Source organism: Hylobates moloch, unplaced genomic scaffold (genome assembly GCF_009828535.3).
Source record: "Hylobates moloch isolate HMO894 unplaced genomic scaffold, HMol_V3 SCAFFOLD_6, whole genome shotgun sequence".
Taxonomy (NCBI): Eukaryota; Metazoa; Chordata; class Mammalia; order Primates; family Hylobatidae; genus Hylobates; species Hylobates moloch.
The window spans coordinates 5,697,986-5,716,602 of NW_026652281.1; the positions used below are offsets into that span (position 1 = coordinate 5,697,986).

General features: G+C 51.6%; 1 protein-coding gene and 1 long non-coding RNA gene across 4 annotated transcripts in view; one reads left to right on the forward strand and one right to left on the reverse strand.

Moving 5' to 3' along the window:
- Positions 1–672: 672 nt before the first annotated feature.
- Positions 673–11,971, forward strand: LOC131383761 (uncharacterized). The gene is made up of 3 exons (XR_009214008.1): positions 673–2,271; positions 5,631–7,987; positions 8,752–11,971. It is a non-coding gene; the product is annotated as an uncharacterized LOC131383761 (long non-coding RNA).
- ATP2C2 (ATPase secretory pathway Ca2+ transporting 2) overlaps positions 5,832–18,617 on the reverse strand; it is an 88,240-nt gene continuing 75,454 nt past the window's right edge. The window contains exons 18-28 of one of the 3 annotated variants that reach the window (XM_032156304.2): positions 15,608–15,778; positions 14,475–14,572; positions 14,339–14,389; positions 12,735–12,901; positions 11,284–11,352; positions 11,086–11,202; positions 10,881–10,967; positions 9,701–9,848; positions 7,750–7,848; positions 7,435–7,576; positions 5,832–5,970 (exon numbers count right to left, since the gene is read on the reverse strand). In XM_032156304.2, the coding sequence (XP_032012195.1) occupies positions 5,852–5,970; positions 7,435–7,576; positions 7,750–7,848; positions 9,701–9,848; positions 10,881–10,967; positions 11,086–11,202; positions 11,284–11,352; positions 12,735–12,901; positions 14,339–14,389; positions 14,475–14,572; positions 15,608–15,778 (1,268 nt within the window). In that variant the 3' untranslated portion in view covers positions 5,832–5,851. The remainder of the gene's footprint in view (positions 5,971–7,434; positions 7,577–7,749; positions 7,849–9,700; positions 9,849–10,880; positions 10,968–11,085; positions 11,203–11,283; positions 11,353–12,734; positions 12,902–14,338; positions 14,390–14,474; positions 14,573–15,607; positions 15,779–18,617) is intronic. The other 2 variants (XM_032156305.3, XM_032156306.2) reach the window with 2 other exon arrangements.

Genomic DNA, 18,617 nt, shown 5'->3' on the forward strand with positions numbered 1-18,617 from the left:
AGCGAATCTCCTGCCTCAGCCTCCCAAGTAGTGGGGATTACAGGCACCCACCACCACACCTGACTAATTTTTGTATGTTTACTAGAGACAGGGTTTCACCATGTTGGCCAGGCTGGTCTCGAACTCCAGGCTTCAAGTGATCCACCTGACTTGACCTTCCAAAATGCTGGGATTACAGGTGTGAGCCACCACACCTGGCCTATTTTCTTTTCTTTTTTTTTTTTTTTTGATGTGCTGTTGGATTCAGTTTGCTAGTGTTTTGTTGAGGATAGCTTGCTTGGATGCTAAATGGCAGCAGTGGGCCAGGTGGCTGGGCTCTTGGGCTCCTGGGCAACCAAAGTGGCATAGGAGATGGCAGTGGCAGTGGCAATGGCAGGGTAATCCTCTGGGTCCCCAGTAGTGTACGCAGGTAGTGGTGGTAGCTGTGATGAGCTGGGTGGGCCAGTCTCCAGGCCCACAGCTTGCACGTGCAGGTAGATGCCAACTAGTGCAGGTAGTGGCAGGGTGGGTGAATCCAACCTCAGCAGCCTGGGAGGAGTGCTCAGGTACCAATAGTGGTGGCCTCGGCCAGGCTTGTTCTGAGGTCTTGTGTTTTCATTTTCCTAGATTGCATTCAGTTACTAGTTTTGCTTTTATATTATTTCTTCCTGTATTTTTTTTTCAGTTTTTTGAGTTATTTTACTAAATAAAAAATAATGGAAGTAAATGAATACATAAAACTATTACTTTTTTCTTGGGCCTGAGTTATTTTGCAGTATTGTATAGATACTGACAGGTGTGTGCTGATCGTAAGCTTCTAGATTTTCTGTGGCCTTCATTTTGATTTCCTCTTGTACCCAAGAGTTTTTAAATTTTGGTATGCTAGAGAATTTCCCCTAGTCCTGTTACACATCTTTAATTACATTGCATAGTGATTAGAGATGTCATCTGTATTACTATTTTTTTGAGACAGAGCCTTACTTCGTTGCCCAGGCTGGAGTGCAGTGGTGTGATCTCAGCTCACTGCTACCTCTGCCTCCCAGGTTGAAGCAATTCTCCTGCCTCAGCCTCCGGAGTATCTTGGATTACAGGCGCCCACCACCACACCCAGGTAATTTTTGTATTTTTAGTAGAGATGGGGTTTCGCTATGTTGCCCAGGCTGGTCTCAAACTCCTTACCTCAAGTGATCCAACCGCCTCGGCCTCCCAAAGTTCTGGGATTATAGGTCTGAGCCACCACACCCGGCCAAGAAGTCATCTATGTAAGATCTACTCTTTGGAATCACTTTGAGGTTTTGTGTCCTTTCATGTGGTAAGTTAATATCCTAATGAATTTTCTGTATCCTTTGCATGAATTTCCCATACTGTTTCCTCTTTAAATTTGAATGTTGTGTTGGTACATAGTCTGGCCTATGGATTTTTCAGTGGTGATTATATCTTGTTAAATTTCCTTCTTGGTCTCCCTGAATGCTTTTGGCCTTTCTTTTAATCTTGTCTGAGTAGACTGTGTCACCTCTGTCATTTGTGTTGTTTGCCTTTACCTGGTGTATTTTTGCTCTATGAGTATGTCTTCTTATACACTTTATTTTGAAATAATTTTAGATTCATATAGACTTACAAAAATTGTACAGGAGTTTCTGTCATTCCATGAGTGAGTGGATAAAGAAATTGTGGTATATCCATGCAGTGGAATACTAGTCAGCCATGAAAATGAACGCACACAAAACAACTTGAAGGGAACTTACAGGTATTATGCTTAGTGACAAAAGCCAGTCTTAAAAGGTTCTATACCATGATTCCATTTACGTAACAGTATTGGAGGAACAACATTATAGGGATGAAGAAGGGATTAGAGGTTGCTGGGATTAGGAGGGTGTTACTATAAAAAGTAAGGAGGAGTTTTTCAGGGGCGATGGAAGTTTTGCCTCCTGATTGTAGCAGTGGTTACCTGAATTGATGTGTGTCATACAATTTCATAGAACTTGTGGGGGGCAGGAAACCACCCTTAGACCCAGTGATTTGCTAGAAAGACTCAGGACTCAGAAACTGTTGAGCTCAAAGGGAGAGGGTGACCAGTCTCTGCAGTTGCAGCCCTGGGGCTGTTCTAATCTCTATCTTTTCCTGGTAATAGACATGGCTGTGAGCATGACAGGTGTCAGTGAGCTCTGTGTGCCTCATCAATGAATCATCCAACCTGAAGATGGTCGTGGGAAACTCTTGGACCTGCAGTCAGTATCAGAAGTCCTGGGCAGACTTGGCCAGCCACCTGGAGCACTGTGCCCTTAAACTCAGGTTTGCCTAACATCAGGTACTATGTAAAAACCAGTGAAATTGAAATAGGTCTGCTGATAACAATATCATACCAAGCTTGTTAGAAGAAGTTTATCTGTGTCTAAACAAACAAACAAACAAAAAAAACCCTGAGATTTTGATGGTAATTGTGTTAAACCTAATACAACAATCTGGGGAGAATTGATACTTTTTTTTTTGAGACAGGCAAATAGTATTCAATTTTAAATTTCAGTTTCCAGTTGGTCATTGCTAATGTATAGAAATACGACTGCTTTTTGTGTGTTAACCTTGTATCTTGTGGCTTTACTAAACTCGTTAATTCTAGGAGGGTTTTTCTTTTTTAAAAAGATTTGTTGGGATTTTCTGTGTGGACAATGATGTTATCTGTGATTTTCTCCTTTCCGGGCTCTTTTCTAATGCCTTTTAACTTTTCTTGCCATATCACACTGGCTAGGACTTCTAATACTATGCTGAATAGGAGTGGTGAGGCTGGTCACCCTTGGACCTTATCCTGTGGGGAAAGAATTCAGTTTTTCATCATTAAGTATGATGTTAGCTATAGGTTTTTTGTAGATGTTCTTTATCAGGTTGAAGAAAAAGTTTCCTTCAATTCCTAGTTTGAGAGTTTTTATTACAAATGGAGATTGAATTTTATCAAATGCCTTTTCTGCATTAATTGATATAACCATGTGTTTTTCCTTTTTCAGACTATTAATATAGTGAGTTATATTGGTTTTTGAATGTTGAACTTTTCAGTTATATTGGGTCTGAATGTTGAACTTTTGAATGTTTGAATTCCATTCCTCAATTAACCCCACCTTGTCATGGTGTCTTATATTCTTCGTACCTGGCTAGATCTGATTTACTAATATTTTGTTGAGGATTTTTGTGCATATATTCATAAGGGATGTTGGTCTCTAGTATTTTTCTCTAGTTTTGGTATCAGAGTGATTGTTGACCTCATAAAATGACAAGTGCTCGGTCCCCTTTTATTTTTAGAATACAATGTATAGAATTGACATTTCTTTACAAGCTTAGTAAAATTCACCAGTGAAATCATCTGGCTTCAAAAACTGCCTTTTTTGGAAGGGTTTCAACTTCAGCTTATCTATTTCATCTTCAGTGAGTTTTGGTAGTTTCTGGTTTTCAAGGAATTGGTTTATTTCATCCAATTTGTTGAATTTAGGTACATAAAGATGTACATAGTATTATTTCTTATTGTTGGAATGTCTTGAAGGGTTTGTGGTGATATACTTTTTCATTCCTGACAATGGTCATTTCTCTTCCCTTTTTTCTTTGATAAGCTTATTGCAAGACTGATAGTTTTATTGATCTTTTTGAAGAACTAGGTTTTGATTGATTTTCCTCTATTTTTCCTTTTCCTTTGATTTCTGCTCTTTATTTTGGTGAGTGTTTCTATGCTACTCATAAATGGGGTGTTCTACAAATGTAAATCAAGCGAAGTTGCTTAATGGTGGCGTTCAAGTCTACTGTGTCCTTAATGAAAAGATCTTAGTTTTAATGTATTCTAATTTATATTTTATTGTTAGCATTTTGTGTCTTATTACAATTTTATCCCTAAAGTTTTATATGGTATAAGCAAGAGTTAAGAGTAATTTTTGTTGTTATTGCAAATATCAATCGACCCTGGTTTTTCGATTACTTATTTTTAAATGGGAAGTAAATTTCTTGGGCCAGCAGTGTGCCCAAGGATCCTGAAAAGTAGAGCAGGAAGTCTCCCTGACTCAGGCGGAGGCCTGCTTAGCAGACTGTGTAAGTGGCACAATTCAGCCTTGACCTCTTAGTGGTTCCAGGGGTTGGCAGCTTCTGGGACGACAGCCCCACGGCTCAAAGGTTTCTTCTCCAGCCAGCCCTGTGTCTGCATCTCACTAGGAATGGCCTGTCTCTGCATCTCCTCCTGTGGCCCTGGTGTCACAGGTTGGGCTGGAGAGGGGCTTCTTCCCAGGCTGTGAATCCTACCATGGAGGACTTTGGACTCTGCCTAGAACCCTGGCCGGGGTCCACTCTGGCCTTCCTTATCTTGGTCTGACCCAGCTGTCACCACCCCCGGTAGCCCTTTTCATAGCTACTGTGGCTGGGTGCAGTGGTTACTTTTATATGACAACTTGGCCAGGCCAAGTTGATTTTCGTCAAACACTGGTCTAGATGGCGCTGTGTAACTAACATGTAAGTCTGTAGATTTGAAGTGAAACAGATTTATCCTTCATAATGTGAGTAGGCCTCATCCAATCAGTTGAGGACTACAAGAGGAAAAGGCTGAACTCCCTTGAGGAGGAGGAAATACTGCCTCCAGCCTGCATCCCCAGCTCTTCCCTGGGTCTCCAGGATGCTGGCCTGCCCTCAAGATGTTAGACTTGCTAGCCCCCAAAATCCTATGAGCCAGTTCCTTAAAACAATCTCCCTCCATCCTGTTGGTTCTGTTTCTCTAGTGAGGCCTGACTAGTAACTGGGGGGTTCTAGCTCTGGCCTCATTTCCTGAGAGATGGGGACGGAGTTCCCCTTCTGGTTCTCTTTGGTGGTTCTGGTGTGGCTTCAGGCAGAAGAACAGCATGGAGACCTCTCTCGTCTGCCATCTTTCACGTGGAAGAGCAGATCGGTTTTTGGAAATCTTTGGGGCAGTGGGAAATCAAGCTTGTCTGCAGGCAGCAGGAGATACTGCAGTTCCTGGTTCCGGGGAGAAGGGCCACTTTTTGAGAGAGAATCTTGCTTTGTTGCTCGTGCTGCAGTGCAGTGGTACAATCTCTGCCTCCTGGACTCAAGCCATTCTCGTGCCTCAGCTTCCTGAGTAGCTGGGATTAACAGATGTGCATCATCGCGCCTGGCTTTTTTTTGTTTTGTTTTGTTTTAAATTTTTAGTAGAGACAGGGTTTTGCTGTGTTGGCCAGGCTGGCCTCAAGTGATCCACCTGCCTTGGCCTCGCAAAGTACTGGGATTACAGGTGTGAGCCACCAGGCCCAGCCCTACTCTTTATCTCCAAAAGCTAAGGCCTTCCTGTAGGCCATTCACCGTGGATTGCTACTCACCACCCCACACGGCCATTAACACGCGGCTGTGGGTTTCCAACCTGGCCTCTTGTATGAAAAGCCCTAGGTAAACACATCAAAATAATAATTAGTCCCCGGCATAGCACTTCATTTAAAAAGCGCTCATTTTATGATGAGGAAATGGGGCCTCCAGGAGGACAATGGGCAGAGTATGACCGTCCTACCCACTGCCTCTCAGGAGCCCCTTGTATCTGCCACGAGTGGCCTGCCTCACTGCAAGCTGTGGCACAGATACGTAGTTAGACATGCTTAATAAAAATCATTGTGATTTAATAGTGTGATGTTTCTGTACAGGCCCCTCCCTGTCTGTCCCAGAGCCAGCGGGAGCGCTGGATGGATGTGGGCCTGGGTCCCTGGAGCCCACGAGATTCCTGCAGCTTTCCCAGGAGGAAAAACTGATCCAGTGACAGAAGACTGTGGCATCCGCAAAGTCTCCCCTGAAGAGTGGACACGGCAGGGGCCACAGTCACATCCAGATCGAGATGATGAGGGAAGGTGCCGCAGAGTGAGGTCCACTACACATCTTCAGGGTGCGTCTGGACTCTCTCGGTGCTGCAACAGTATTTTTCACATAGTTTGAGGAGCTCTGACAAAGTGAAGACGGATGAGGCCAATGCAGTTAAAAACAGCAAATCTGCCAAAGGAGAAAACAGAAAAGAGTCAGGATATGCTGCAGCTGTGCTGTGCCGGCGGGAAGCACTTTCCCTGCCAGTCCTCCTGATAAAGTGAGAGGTGCGAAGGACCAGCCCTTTTCCTTCCCCTGAAGGCAGGGAGATCTTCCCAACCCAGGATCCAAAATGCTGCAGTTCCAGAAGGGCCTGCCTGTCGTTCCAGGCAAACGCCAGGCAGCTCCAGAGCACAGGGTGGGTCTGGCAGGCAGCTGGGAGCATGTTACGGACTCGGGCTGGAAGGGGAATGAGTTTTCCTTCCCAACAGCAGCTGTCCCAACGCACTGCTGCTTGCAAATGTCCCGAGTGACCAGTCCGGGCTCCCTGTCCTGTGCACCCCGACACGTTCCCTGGGATGAATTCCCAGCGTCTCCCTCTGTTCCTGTCACATGCTATTGTGAGGAACAATCCCTGGCTCCCTGTTGATTAATCCTGATGTACGGGCTGCCCAAGGACAACCCCTTCAGCCATGGGAAGCTAACTTCCTTCCCAGCGGGTGGAAACAACCAGTGAGCAGAGTGGTTTGGGGGGTCCTCTTGTCCGTTCCTACAGGGCATTCACTGGTGACCCACCCTGACACTGCTTTTTGGAGGACACGGCGGAGCTGACCATCCCAGTCTTGCCTGGAGGTCATCGGACCGTTGTCACTGCAGCCTCAGGTCTGATGGATAACCCCATGACCCTCCAGATCTGAGCCACGACCCACTCTGGGCCCTGCCGGGGGGGTGGGCCTGTGGGGGCTGCCTCACTGGCCTCCCTCGTCCTCTATTCTGGGGTAGGGGTGGCTCTCAGCACCCTGGGGAAAAGGGTGGGGTCGATGACTTGTCCCTGGCTCCCTCTTCCACCCAACCTTCCCCTCACCCCATGCCTGCCATAACCGCAGCTACAGAGAAAGGTGCTACGCTCGCTTGGCTGACAATGTCGGGGAGTCCCCTGGGCTCCACACCAGGGCGTGTGCCCTTGGAAAGCCATGGTGACTGCATCATGTCCCTTTCAGCCAAAACTAGAAGACAGCCCAGCTCCCTGTCTTCAGGTGACCAGATCTCTAAGTGACACTACTGGCCCCAGGGTCAAGTCCAGGCTCCCCAGCCGGGGCACATCCCAGGCTGAGTCCAGGCCTTGCACAGCTCCCTCCTTCCTCCCTGCAAGTGCTCTGAGCCTCCAGCCCGACGCCCCTTGGGCCCCAGAACCTACTCTTGAGTGAGAGGCCTCTTCCTGGGGGTTTGTGTGTGTCCTCTGTGTCCCCCTCACATCACCCACATTAGAGTCCCTTCCTGTGAGGACAGAAGGGCACTGAAGAGAGAGCCAGCCCGTGGTGAGCTCCGCTTTCCCGCACTGACCCCACCTGGGCTGCAGTTCCCTACCAGGCAGCTGCCGCCCCCTACAGCCCTGGTCTGAGGTCACGTGTCGTTCCCGTCCCCGCCACTCACCAAGCGCTCCCAGGTTCTCCGTCTGGAAGACCCTCTGCAGCAGGGGGATGTAAATGACCGCCAGCTGCCCTAGGATGGACCCGAGGACGGAGTAGAGGAACATGTGGTTCCGGAGAAAGCCGATCTCAAATATCAACTTGGTCTGCGGGGAGAAGGTCACATGGGGGATTGTATGCTGTCCACACCCCAGGTACAGGCAGGGGAGCTCTGGCTGCCCAAGCTGAGCCAGAGCCACTCAATGCTGTGGGCAGGGCCGGGGCGTTGCTGTTGAGAACACGCTGCAGCTCTGGAGAGGAGGGTCAGCCCGGGTCTCACCTGAGAGCGGCAGGTCAAGGCGTTGAAGAGATCAAAAAACACAAAACAAGTGAACGTCATCGTCGTGGTGCGGGGAGTGCTTGCTCTGTCCTCAGGCATCTGGAAGGCGAGCGCAGAGGTGCGAGGTTAGGCGGGAAGAGACATGCGCCAGCCTGCCTCACTGCTCCTGGGGCACGGCTGGGGGCCCCTTATAACCTCATTAATAGGAATGGGTCACACAGCTTCCTCCAGGTGTGAGGTCAGTGGCTGCTACCCCAGGGTCTCCCCAGCACACACTGGTTTGCTGCCACCATGAGGATGGGGGGCAGGGCACCGACAGGTGGAGGAAACACCACCTCCTCCAGGAAGTAACTGTCTCCCAGGGAGGTGATGCCACTCCAGTTAAAGCCGGAGTGAACACCATTTCCTACAAGGAAGGCTGAAGGATGGCTGACCCCCTAGCCCATGGGGGCCTGTGAGGTGACTGAGTACAGTTCCGTGAGAGAAGCCCTGGAGTCCTCCCCAGCTCTGAGCCCTGCAGGGTCACAGGGTCACAGGGTAGGGCTGGAGCTGAGGTGACACCAGCCCACAGGCAGAAGCTCCTGGGCAGTTCTTTTTTCTGACAGAATCTCCCTCTGTCACCCAGGCTGGAGTACAGTCATGCGATCTCAGCTCACTGCAACTTCCTGCCTCCCAGGTTCAAGTAATTCTCCCCTCTCAGTCTTCTGAGTAGCTGGGACTACATGCACCCATCACACCTGGCTAATTTTTGTATTTTCAGTAGTGATGGAGTTTCACCATGTTGGCTAGGCTGGTCTTGAACTCCTCACCTCAGGTGATCCACCCACCTTGGCCTCCCAAAGTGCTGGGATTACAGGTGTGAGCCACCATGCCTGGCTGGCTACTGTTTGTGTTTTCAGTAGAGACAGGGCTTTGCCATGTTGGTGAGGCTGGTCTCGAACTCCTGACCTCAGGTGATCCACCCGCCTCAGCCTCCCAGAGTGCTGGGATTATAGGCGTGAGCCACTGTGCCCAGCTGGCAGTTCTCACCTCAACCTCCCACCACCTGAGGAGAGGCTCCTCTGCCTGGCCAGGGCAGGAGGCCATGGCTCCCGTCCTGCACTTGGTGGTCAGACCACAGCGCGGAGCCATGAGCTCACAGCTGAGTCTCCTGGAGAATGTGTGTTAAAGTGGAGGCAGGGCCTGGGCAGCTCAATTCTTAGGCTCGTGGGGTGCTGACGCCACTGCTGGGACCCCACTCTGGGGACCACCGGCTTGGCCCATCTCTTTTACCCCAAGGTGGACAAGCGCAGGGCCTTGATGGCCTTCCCAGGCTAGTAAGACGACAGGGGAAACACAGAGCTGTTCTGCTTGAGGGAGAGGGAGAGCTGGAAGAAAAATGGAGGCAGGGTACCCGGCCAGGGTCCCCTCGTGCTTCCTGCACATGGGCGATCTGCAGTGTGGTCACATGGGTCACCTGCCTCATTTCCCACCTAGGTCATTGCCCGTCCTGGCCCAGAGCTCCCTGAAACTGCAGGCCATGAAAAGGTGACCCAGGCCTAGATCCAAAGCAAACAATCACCTCTAGAGCGTAACACAGGAGAATCTTTAGCAGGTTTCAAATTGTCTCCTGGTGACAAGGGAACAGGGGCCAGCCTGTCCATGTAGAAAGAAACCTGATGTACGGGGCCTCATGTACATTTCAACTCCCGTCTCGGCAAAGTCATCCCCACCCTGCTGGCCTCTGCAGTTCCCAGGCACACACCTGGCGACCTCCCTTTCAGGAGTCACCCAGTCCCTTTGCCTCATGCTCCCTGGCCTTCTGATGGCACCACATTGTCCGGTGTGTGTACATGTTTGCCTCTCACAGATGTGAGCTGTGGCAGGGGGGCAGGGACTGTACTCCCCAGCATCTGCACTGCACCAGGGCTTGGAGAACTCTACAGAACAAGCCCGGGTGGCCCTCTCTCACCTCCTTCCAGAAGATAAAGAGGGTCCCGCTGATGATGACGGCCGCGGACATGAGGATCTTCAGGATGAGGGCTCTGCTGAGGATGGTGTCCTTCACACTCCGTGGTGGCTGCCTGAGGGCGTCTTTGTCAACGGGCTCCACCCCCAGGCTGCTCCGAACAAGACACAGACACTTTGAAATGAACCAGGAAACAGCTGTACCTGAGCCTCCCAGGCCAAGTTGGCACAAGGAGCAGGGCCAGGCATTTGCTGAACGCCCCCAGGCATCGCACCTGCCCTCCTCGGCACCTTCCAGAAGCACCACAGCCTGGGTCCATGGGCAGCTGTGCCCGTCCATCTGCCCAGCAGACAGTGAAGGAAGACCACCCAGTAAGGCCAACCACACACAGTTCCATACACCCAGGTGATCTCCATCACCCCGAGGGGCCCCCCTATGTTGGGCCTGGAGAAACAGGCTCCAGGCTCCACCCTCCACAGGGCCCCTCATCGGCTGAGGGTGACCTGCCTCCAGCCAACTCCACACAGCAGGGTTGAGGCTAGACCAGCAGCAGGCGGTGTGGTGGGAGCGGCCGGGTGAGGCCCCACTGCTCAGACACAGCTGAGGCCAGCTTCGTGGTCCCACTTCTGCTCCCAGGGAGAGCTGGCAGGAGAGGTAACCCCCACACTTGGGTTTGGGAACACAAATGAGGACTCTCCCTTGGCAGCTGTCACTGGTGATAACAGCAGCACTGAGCTCCAGCGGAAGCATTGGCCCTGTGCTCATACTATTACGCACGCGTGGTCAGCTGGGTCCCCTAACTCCAAAGCGCATTCCTTCCCCCACACCACTTGGCCAGCTTGTTGAAGGGGATATTAAGTCGCAGAGCAGGTGGACTCCTGAGCACCTACTGAGTGGCAAGCCCTTTATCTCTAGACATCAGGATAAAACACAAACTCTGCCTCCATGAAGCTGATGTTCTAAAGGGGAGACAGATCACAATCAGATCCATAAGGAAAAGTGTGTGTGTGTCTGTGTATATCTTCCTCTCTAGGGAAAAATATAGCAGGATGAGGGGATTGAGTGGGAGTGCAATCAGGGAAGACCTCCTGAAGGCAGTGACTGGAATGAAGAATGAGAACGAGCCATGCAGGTTGCCCAGAGAGAGCATCCAGGCAGAGGGAGCAGAAAGTTCCATCCTCGCCCAGCTCTGCCCACCCAGGTACTTTCTCCTCTGCCTTCTACTCCCAGTCTCACTCCAGTGCAACACACTTCAGTTTTCTGGGAACTCCTGATGGAAAGTGGCTGTATTTGTTCATCCCTATAGCCTTGGGGCACAGTCAGCAGCCCCCTGGAGGAAGCCCCGCAGGGGGGTAAGGAGACACGGCTCCCAGCCAGCCCGGCCTCACCTCTGCGCTGGTGGCCCATCCATGATGATGTTGATCCACAGGATCTGCATGGCGTTGAGGGGACTCGGCAGGTTGAACACGGTGGACAGAGTGATGAGACTCAGGGCGGAGATGCTCCTGCAGGGCACACGCAGCCAATCAGGGGCCGCCCGCCAGGCGTGGCACTTAATGACACTTGGAATGCTGGCCTCTACTTACGTGCTGAGTTGGAAACGCACAAAGTTTTTGATGTTGTAAAAAATCCCCTTGCCTTCCTCCACTGCACTCCTGCAAGAGGAGAGAGCCGTTTACTCCCGGAGAGGGCCTGCGGAAGGGCTGGACCAGTGCGTCGGCTGCTGCAGGGGGCAGTGGTGACTCGCCCAGATGGACGTTGTACTTGGGCCCCTGCTGGTTCCCTTTGCCGGCATTCTTGGGGACACATTTGTAGGAGACGGTGGTGTTCTAACAGGTGCCCCTCGGCCACTGGGAACTGATCCTCGAGCCATGTTCACTCTTCTGTGCCAAGGGTACACTTGATGCCTCCAGTTACACCATAAATTACTCTCCTGCTGAGCTCAGGGACCCCATCCCTGCCCAGACTCCCGAAGTGCTCCGTGCGTCTCAGCCATTTACCAAAGAGAAGAGAGACACAGCAAAACCAGTTACACCTAAAAAATGAGGTCCGGAGGACGGTAAGGAGGGAGGGATGGGGAGGCTGAAGGACATTGCCTACTTCTGTCTTTCGAAGGCTCTTCGCAGATGCCCTTTTAAACCTTAACCTGGGGTCACTAATGTAGAAAAACCATCTATGCGCTGCACCCACCCCTGCCACCAGATTTTACTAAAATATTTTGCAAAAGAACTATAGAGCTGATATTATGACCTTTTTTTTTTTTTTGCAAGTGTGTTAAGGCTTCCTCTGGCGAATGAATTGTGCAGGCACCTTTGTACAGTGCACGATCACACATAGCCTCAATATTTGTTCATTTGGATTTTTTTCTGTCAGGCTTTAAGTTTTCCCTCACCCCCAACTAACTACTGCGATTTGCTTATGAGGAGAGTCTTAGTTAGAACTAATTAAAATTAGACCCAGAGGGAAGGTAAATGTATTAAGAAAAAAATACAGAAGAGTGAAACAACAAATAGTTTTATGCCACCCCCAGAACCTAGAGAGCACCTCAGTGGTTAGTGATGGGCGTGTTTCTGCCCAGGTCTCTTCTCAGTGCCTGAGATGTATCAACACACAGGCCTCAAACTGAAGATGTTCATTTTAATCCTTTCTCACCCCACACTCGAGTGCGAGCACGTATTTAGCCGCAGGTTTTCCTTACAGATTCAGCTGCTGCCCACCAGCCTGAGCCAGGCGGGCGTTCCCAGTAACACGTGAAATGCACCCACAGGCAGCAAATCCCATCTCTGCTTCATGCCCGTAACATTCCCCTGGAGGCAGCATGCGACTAGCCCAGGGGTCATGGACCCCATCACCCTGCTATGAGAGGCTCTTGGTATTTGGGGTTGGGGGCACCTGCCACACTGACGAACCCCGAGATTCAGCTCTCCCTGGGGACTCCACGAGACCCCCCCTCTATCTCCACAGTAGCAGGTTCCAGGGAGAAGCTGGTGACCCCAGGCATTTTTGCAGTTGAAAAACTACCAGAAGGGCAGCTTACATGATGGCTGAGAAGTCATCGTCCACCAGGATCATGTTGGCGGCCTCTTTGCTGACGTCCGTCCCTGTCTGCCCCATGGCGATCCCGATGTCTGCAGACTTCAGGGCCACTGCGTCGTTCACCCCATCCCCAGTCATGGCCACGATCGCCCCTGACTCCTGCAGAGCCTTTGGAAAGAGCAGGCAATGAAGGCCTGCAGCCTGAAGACCACCTCGCAATGCCTGGCCACACACACCTCTGTCTGGAGGGCACCCGGAGTTCGAATCCCAGCTTCACCCACATTAGCTGTGGGAATAAGGCGAGCCCTTGACCCTCTTGACCTCAGTTTCCCCATCTGCAAAGTAGGAGCAACAGTTTCTTCTTCCCAGGGCTGTTGTGAGGCCTAACCTGAGATGACGGATGTGATGGTGCCCAGCACGGTCGGTAAAGGCTCATAAAGGTTATCCATTGCCAGTAATAAACAGTAATCAACAATGCAGCCCTGGAAACCATCAGGTACCTGGTAAGTATTACTACCTTCTTTGAGGAGTAACTCACACAGGGATTTACTCTGTAGAGCTAAAAATAATATGAAAGAAGCAAGCCTGTCTACTAAAAGAGCTCAAGAGAAAACTTTCAGAGCACAGGGGAGAAAACTAAGCACATTTTCTACCTTTTTTTGGTATTCAGAGTCAGAAAAATCACATCAGCTCTTTATTGGGCTCCTGCTGTGTGCCAAGAGATTCATGGGCCTGGCTTTGTTGAATCCCCTACCAGCCCTGTGAATTAGCTGACGGCATTAATATTTCCCCCATTTTACAGATGAGGAAACGGAGGCACAGAGGTGAATAACAGGAATAAAACCAAAAAGCACCCAGCACTTTCAGAGGCCAAGATAGGCGGATCACCTGAGGTCAGGAGTTTGAGACCAGCCTAGCCAACATGGTGAAACCCTGTCTCTACTAAAAATACAAACATCAGCCGGGTGTGCTGGTGCACACCATAATCCCAGCTACTTGGGGAGACTGAGGCAGGAGAATCGCTTGACCCTGGGAGGCAGAGGTTGAAGTAAGCCAAGATTGTGCCACTGCACTCCAGCCTAGGTGACAGACAGAGCGAGACTCCGTACCTGCAACCCCACCCCCCTCAAAAAAAAAAAAAACAAAAAGATAGCTTCCGTTGTAGTTTTTCCCTTTACGTTATCTAATTACAGCTCCTACTTTTCAATGTAGCAAAGGTCCCCCACTTCTCCCCTTTTCCTTAAAATGATCCCCAGGTGTAGTGGGGCTCATGTCCGCCCAGCTAGAGATGACACTTTCCAGCATCCCCTGCAGCTAAACCTGGGCCCGTGACTGCCTTCTGGCCAAGGGGCTGTGAGCGCAAGTGATGCTGGGCAACTTCAGAGCCTTGTCCTCTCCAAGGGAGCTGCCCACGTGCCCCTGCTCATCCTCCTCCCCTCCCCCTGGCTATGAAAAGGTAACTCATGGCGCAGCTGCCCTGGACCTAGAGAAGGAAGCCACAGTCGGGCCCTGCACTGTCACCCGACACACGCATGAGCTCCTTGAGCCACAGTGTCTCCGGCCCGGCCCCAGCAGCGCAGCCTGTGCCCGCCTCGCCCAGCGAACCTTGATGATTTTCAGCTTGTGCTTTGGGCTGGTCCTGAAGAACACGGACACCTGGACAGGGAGACGGGGAAGACGAAGAATCAGATTTCAGAGCTGGGACCCAGCCCCGCCGCCAGCCGAGCCTCCAGGGACCCACCTTTCCCACGCGGTCGGCCAGCTCGCCCTTCTCCACGCTGTCCACCTCCTCCCCGGACATGGCTTGCAGCTTCCCATTGCACAGGCCGATGTTTCTTCCTACGGAAGAACCTGTTCTGAGGGCCTGCTCCGAGGCCCCCATCCCCATCCCCTCGCTCCCAGCCCTACCTCGGCCAAGGGGAATACCAAGAATAAAACCGTGCTGGAGACTGTTTACTGAAGACCTACCGTGCTGCATGGCCTTGGTTCTATCCACAGAATTAGCTTACACCAAACGCCTCATTATCCCCACTTTAAAGATGGGGAAACAGAAGTGACTTTGCCAAGGACGCACAGCTGGTAAGGAGTAACACTGGAACCTGACACGGCTCTGATTCCAAAGCCCGTGAACCTTTTCCCAGCTGTGACCACCCATATACTAGTAACTAGAGGGGCTGGGTGCAGTGGCTCATGCCTGTAATCCCAGCGCTTTGGGAGGCCGAGGCGGGCAGATTCCCTGAGTTCAGGAGTTCAGGACCAGCCTGGGCAACACAGTGAAACTCCGTGTCTACTAAAATACAAAACATTAGCTGGGCGTGGTGGTGGGTGCTTGTAGTCCCAGCTGCTCAAGAGGCTGAGGCAGGAGAATTGCTTGAACCCAGGAGGTGGAGGTTGCAGTGAGCGAAGATTGCACCACTGCACTCCAGCCCGGGCAATAGCACAAGACTCCATCTCAAAAAAAAAAAGTAATTAGAGGAGAAGGGCTGCTAGCCCTCTACTGATGAAGAGACTGAGGGTCAGAGTGGTTCAATGGTTTGCCAAGGGTACACAGCTAGAGGCAGAAGGCAGACTGAAGCTGTACATGGCCTTGACGCTGCCTGTGAAGACAGCGGATGAAACGCCCCTGACACACAGTAGGTCCTCAGTATCCATGAGGACTTTTCCCCTTTTGCAGAACCTGCCAACATTTCAGAAACAGGAACACCTCAGAAATTGGAATGCTGGCCCATGAATACTCAGCGTCTTTTCTAAGCCCACAGGGCTAGGCTTCAGCACTCCTGACCGAGTTTGCTGAGGCTTCCCTTTGGTAGCAGCCCTCCATTGTAAAGGATGGATGGGTGTTTTCGTCCTCACCCCCGACCCTGTCCTGGTTACCTATGGCCACGGCTGTCTCCAGGGCATCTCCCGTTATCATCTTCACGGACACTCCAGACTCAGAGAGAACCTGCACTGCTTCCTTCACGCCAACCCTCGGGGGGTCGATGATGCCCACAAGACCCAGAAACGTCAGCCGCCCCAGCTCAGGCCCAGAAGCCAGGGCCAGCACTGAGGAGAGAAGGGGAGTAAGGAGGGGTCACCGGGGGGCTTAGGGGCCATCATTTTTTTTGTTTCTTTTCTTTTTTTTTCTCCTGAGAGTTTTGTTCTTGTTGCCCAGGCTGGAGTGCAGTGGTGTAATCTTGGCTCACTGTAGCTTCTGCCACCCGCATTCAAACAATTCTCCTGCTTCAGCCTCCTGAGTAGCTGGGATTACAAGGCATGCACCACCAGGCCCAGCTAAGTTTTGTATTTTTAGTAGAGACAGGATTTCACCATGTTGACCAGGCTGGTCTCAAACTCCTGACCTCAGGTGATCCGCCACCTCAACCTCCCAAAGTACTGGGATTACAGGTGTGAGGCAATGTGCCCAGCCCTTTGTTAGTCCCCAGCCAGCCCCCACCATGGCCCAGATCCCCCTCAGTCCGCAGAGGGCTCAGGCAACAAGTCCCTAGACTGAAAGGGAGGGCAGAGATGCCTCTAGCGGCTCTCAGGCCTGCACAGATGCACAATGGAGAAGCCAGAAACAGCTGCGTAGCAGAAAACACCACTGCCGTCCGCGTGACATGCTTCGGCTGTGTCCCCAACCAAATCTCATCTTGAATTGTAGCTCCCATAATTCCCATGTGTTGTGGGAGGGACCCAGTGGGAGAGAACTGAATCATGGGGGTGGTTTTCCGCATAATGCTCTGTGGTAGTGAGTCAGTCTCATGAGAGCTGATGGTTTTATGAGGGGTTTCCTCTTTGGCTTGGCTCCCATGCTCTCTTGGCAGCTGCCATGTAAGACGTGCCTTTTACCTTCTACCATGATCATGAGGCCTCCCCAGCCACGTGGAGCTATAAGTCCATTCAACCTCTTTTTCTTTATAAATTACCTAGTCTCAAGTCTGTCTTTATCAGTAGCATGAAAATAGACTAATACACCACTCATGGTGTAAGACCCACCCCACTTCCCAACAAAAGTGGCCGCAGAAACCTGTGAGCTGGCCCAGAATGGGACATGTAAGGTGGAGCAGGATGGGGCATTTCTGACAGTTCTTGCCCTCATTTGCTCTGTACTAACTCATCTTGTCATCTCCAGCAGACTTGGTGGGGCGGTTCAGTGGTGAAGAAAAATTGACAGGGGAGCAACCCAGCTGAGGGGACTCTTGCTGTGAGCTTGCTCTGGGCCTTGACTCTCTTTTGGTGGCACAGAAGCCAGGCCCAGCTCCTGCCACCTGGGTGATCTGAGAGGGGGTGGTGTACTTTTCACCTCACTGACACCAAAGATAGGGCTGGCATCCCTCCTGCACAGTCATGACGCTGCACCAATGACACTGGTGCCCTTCCTCCCCTTTTCCAATGGTTTCCTCCCCTCCCTGAACCTGGGCTGTGCCAACCCAGGTGCATCCCCTGCTTCTAGTGGCCATCTAGCAGCGCTCTATCCACAGAGGATACTCCTGCCACCGTGCTCCCCTAAACCTGACTCTCCTTCCCGCTCCCTGGGGTTTGTCATCTTCCCCTGGATGTGTGTGGGGTCAGGGGTCTCAAACCCCAAGACGGCATTCACTGACTCTTCCAATCCTCACAGCAGTCACTCCAGGGGATCTAGCAGGTTGGGGGCTTCTCTAAGTCACTCGGGCACTGCCCCGGGCCTGCCGGGCAGCAGGCCTCAGTTCACAGTCACCTGCTGAGGAATAATATCCCTTCTGTTCTCAGACCAGACACAGGCTGGAAAAACACACAGGCCTTCTCTAAGGCCAGTTCCCAGGCTGTAGCTTTCCCAGCCACAGGTGGGAGACAAGTCCATTTGTAAACAAAAAAGGACTGCGTGTGGACTGGGGGAGACAGGAAAAGGTCTCACTGCTCCTCCGTCACCGACCTGTTGTCCTTACGCTCTCCCGCAAGGCCTGGGGCAAGTCCCTGGAACGCGTCATCACGCTCCGCAGCAGACATCTGGGCGAAGGCGCTGGCTGCACTAGGCGGGGCTGTGTCACCTTGGCCAGCTCCTCTGCCCGGTGGAGATGGAGGGCGTGGCCTCACACAGGCACTTAACCTGGTGCCCAGCACACAGGTGGGGCCCAAGTGCCAGGAGCAGATTTAGAGGCCAGTGCCACGTGGGATGTTTACTTACTAACGTGTCCACTCTTAAGTGAGCTGTTTCATCGTCAGCAGAGGCACGATGTGACCAGAACAGGGAGCTACTGAATGGCTTGGTCGTATCAACCATGATGAAAGCAGCTGCCACCCACGCGCCACATCGTCTCCCAATCCCTCCACTGTGCAGGAGGGATGCCACAGCCCCGTCTTTGGTGTCAGTGAGGTGAAAAGGACCTTCTTACACCACCCCCTCTCAGATCACCTGGCTCGCAGAAGCTGGGCCTGGCTTCTCTGCCACCGAAAGAGAGTCAGGGCCGAGGGCAAGCTAAGATGGGATTCACCGTCTCTTCCAATCCTCATAGCAATCAATGAAGTCACTGCTGTCGTGCCTTCCATATGCATATGGGGAAACTGAGGCACAGTATTTACCTGTAAGCCTATTGTAGACGCAGCGCTACACAAACCATATGGGGGGCAAAGTGACAATGCTTTGGGGAATGCTCCCCTCACTCGGGAAAAGGGGACATGTGCTCGGCGCTGGCTTCACCATGCCCCAGAAAGCCACAAGGGTCTCACCCCATACACCTCTGAGCAAGCTTGCCAGCAACCTACAAACTCTGTTCCCCGAAGGGGAAAACCAAGGCTCCTAAGCCAGTAAGGCCAGCCCAATGCCTCTCTCTGTCCCCCGAGGGAAGACCAGTGCTCAGGGGTGCTTCTAAACGCTTCCTCTGTAACTGGCCAGGGTGACAAATGACACCAAGGGAAATGCGAG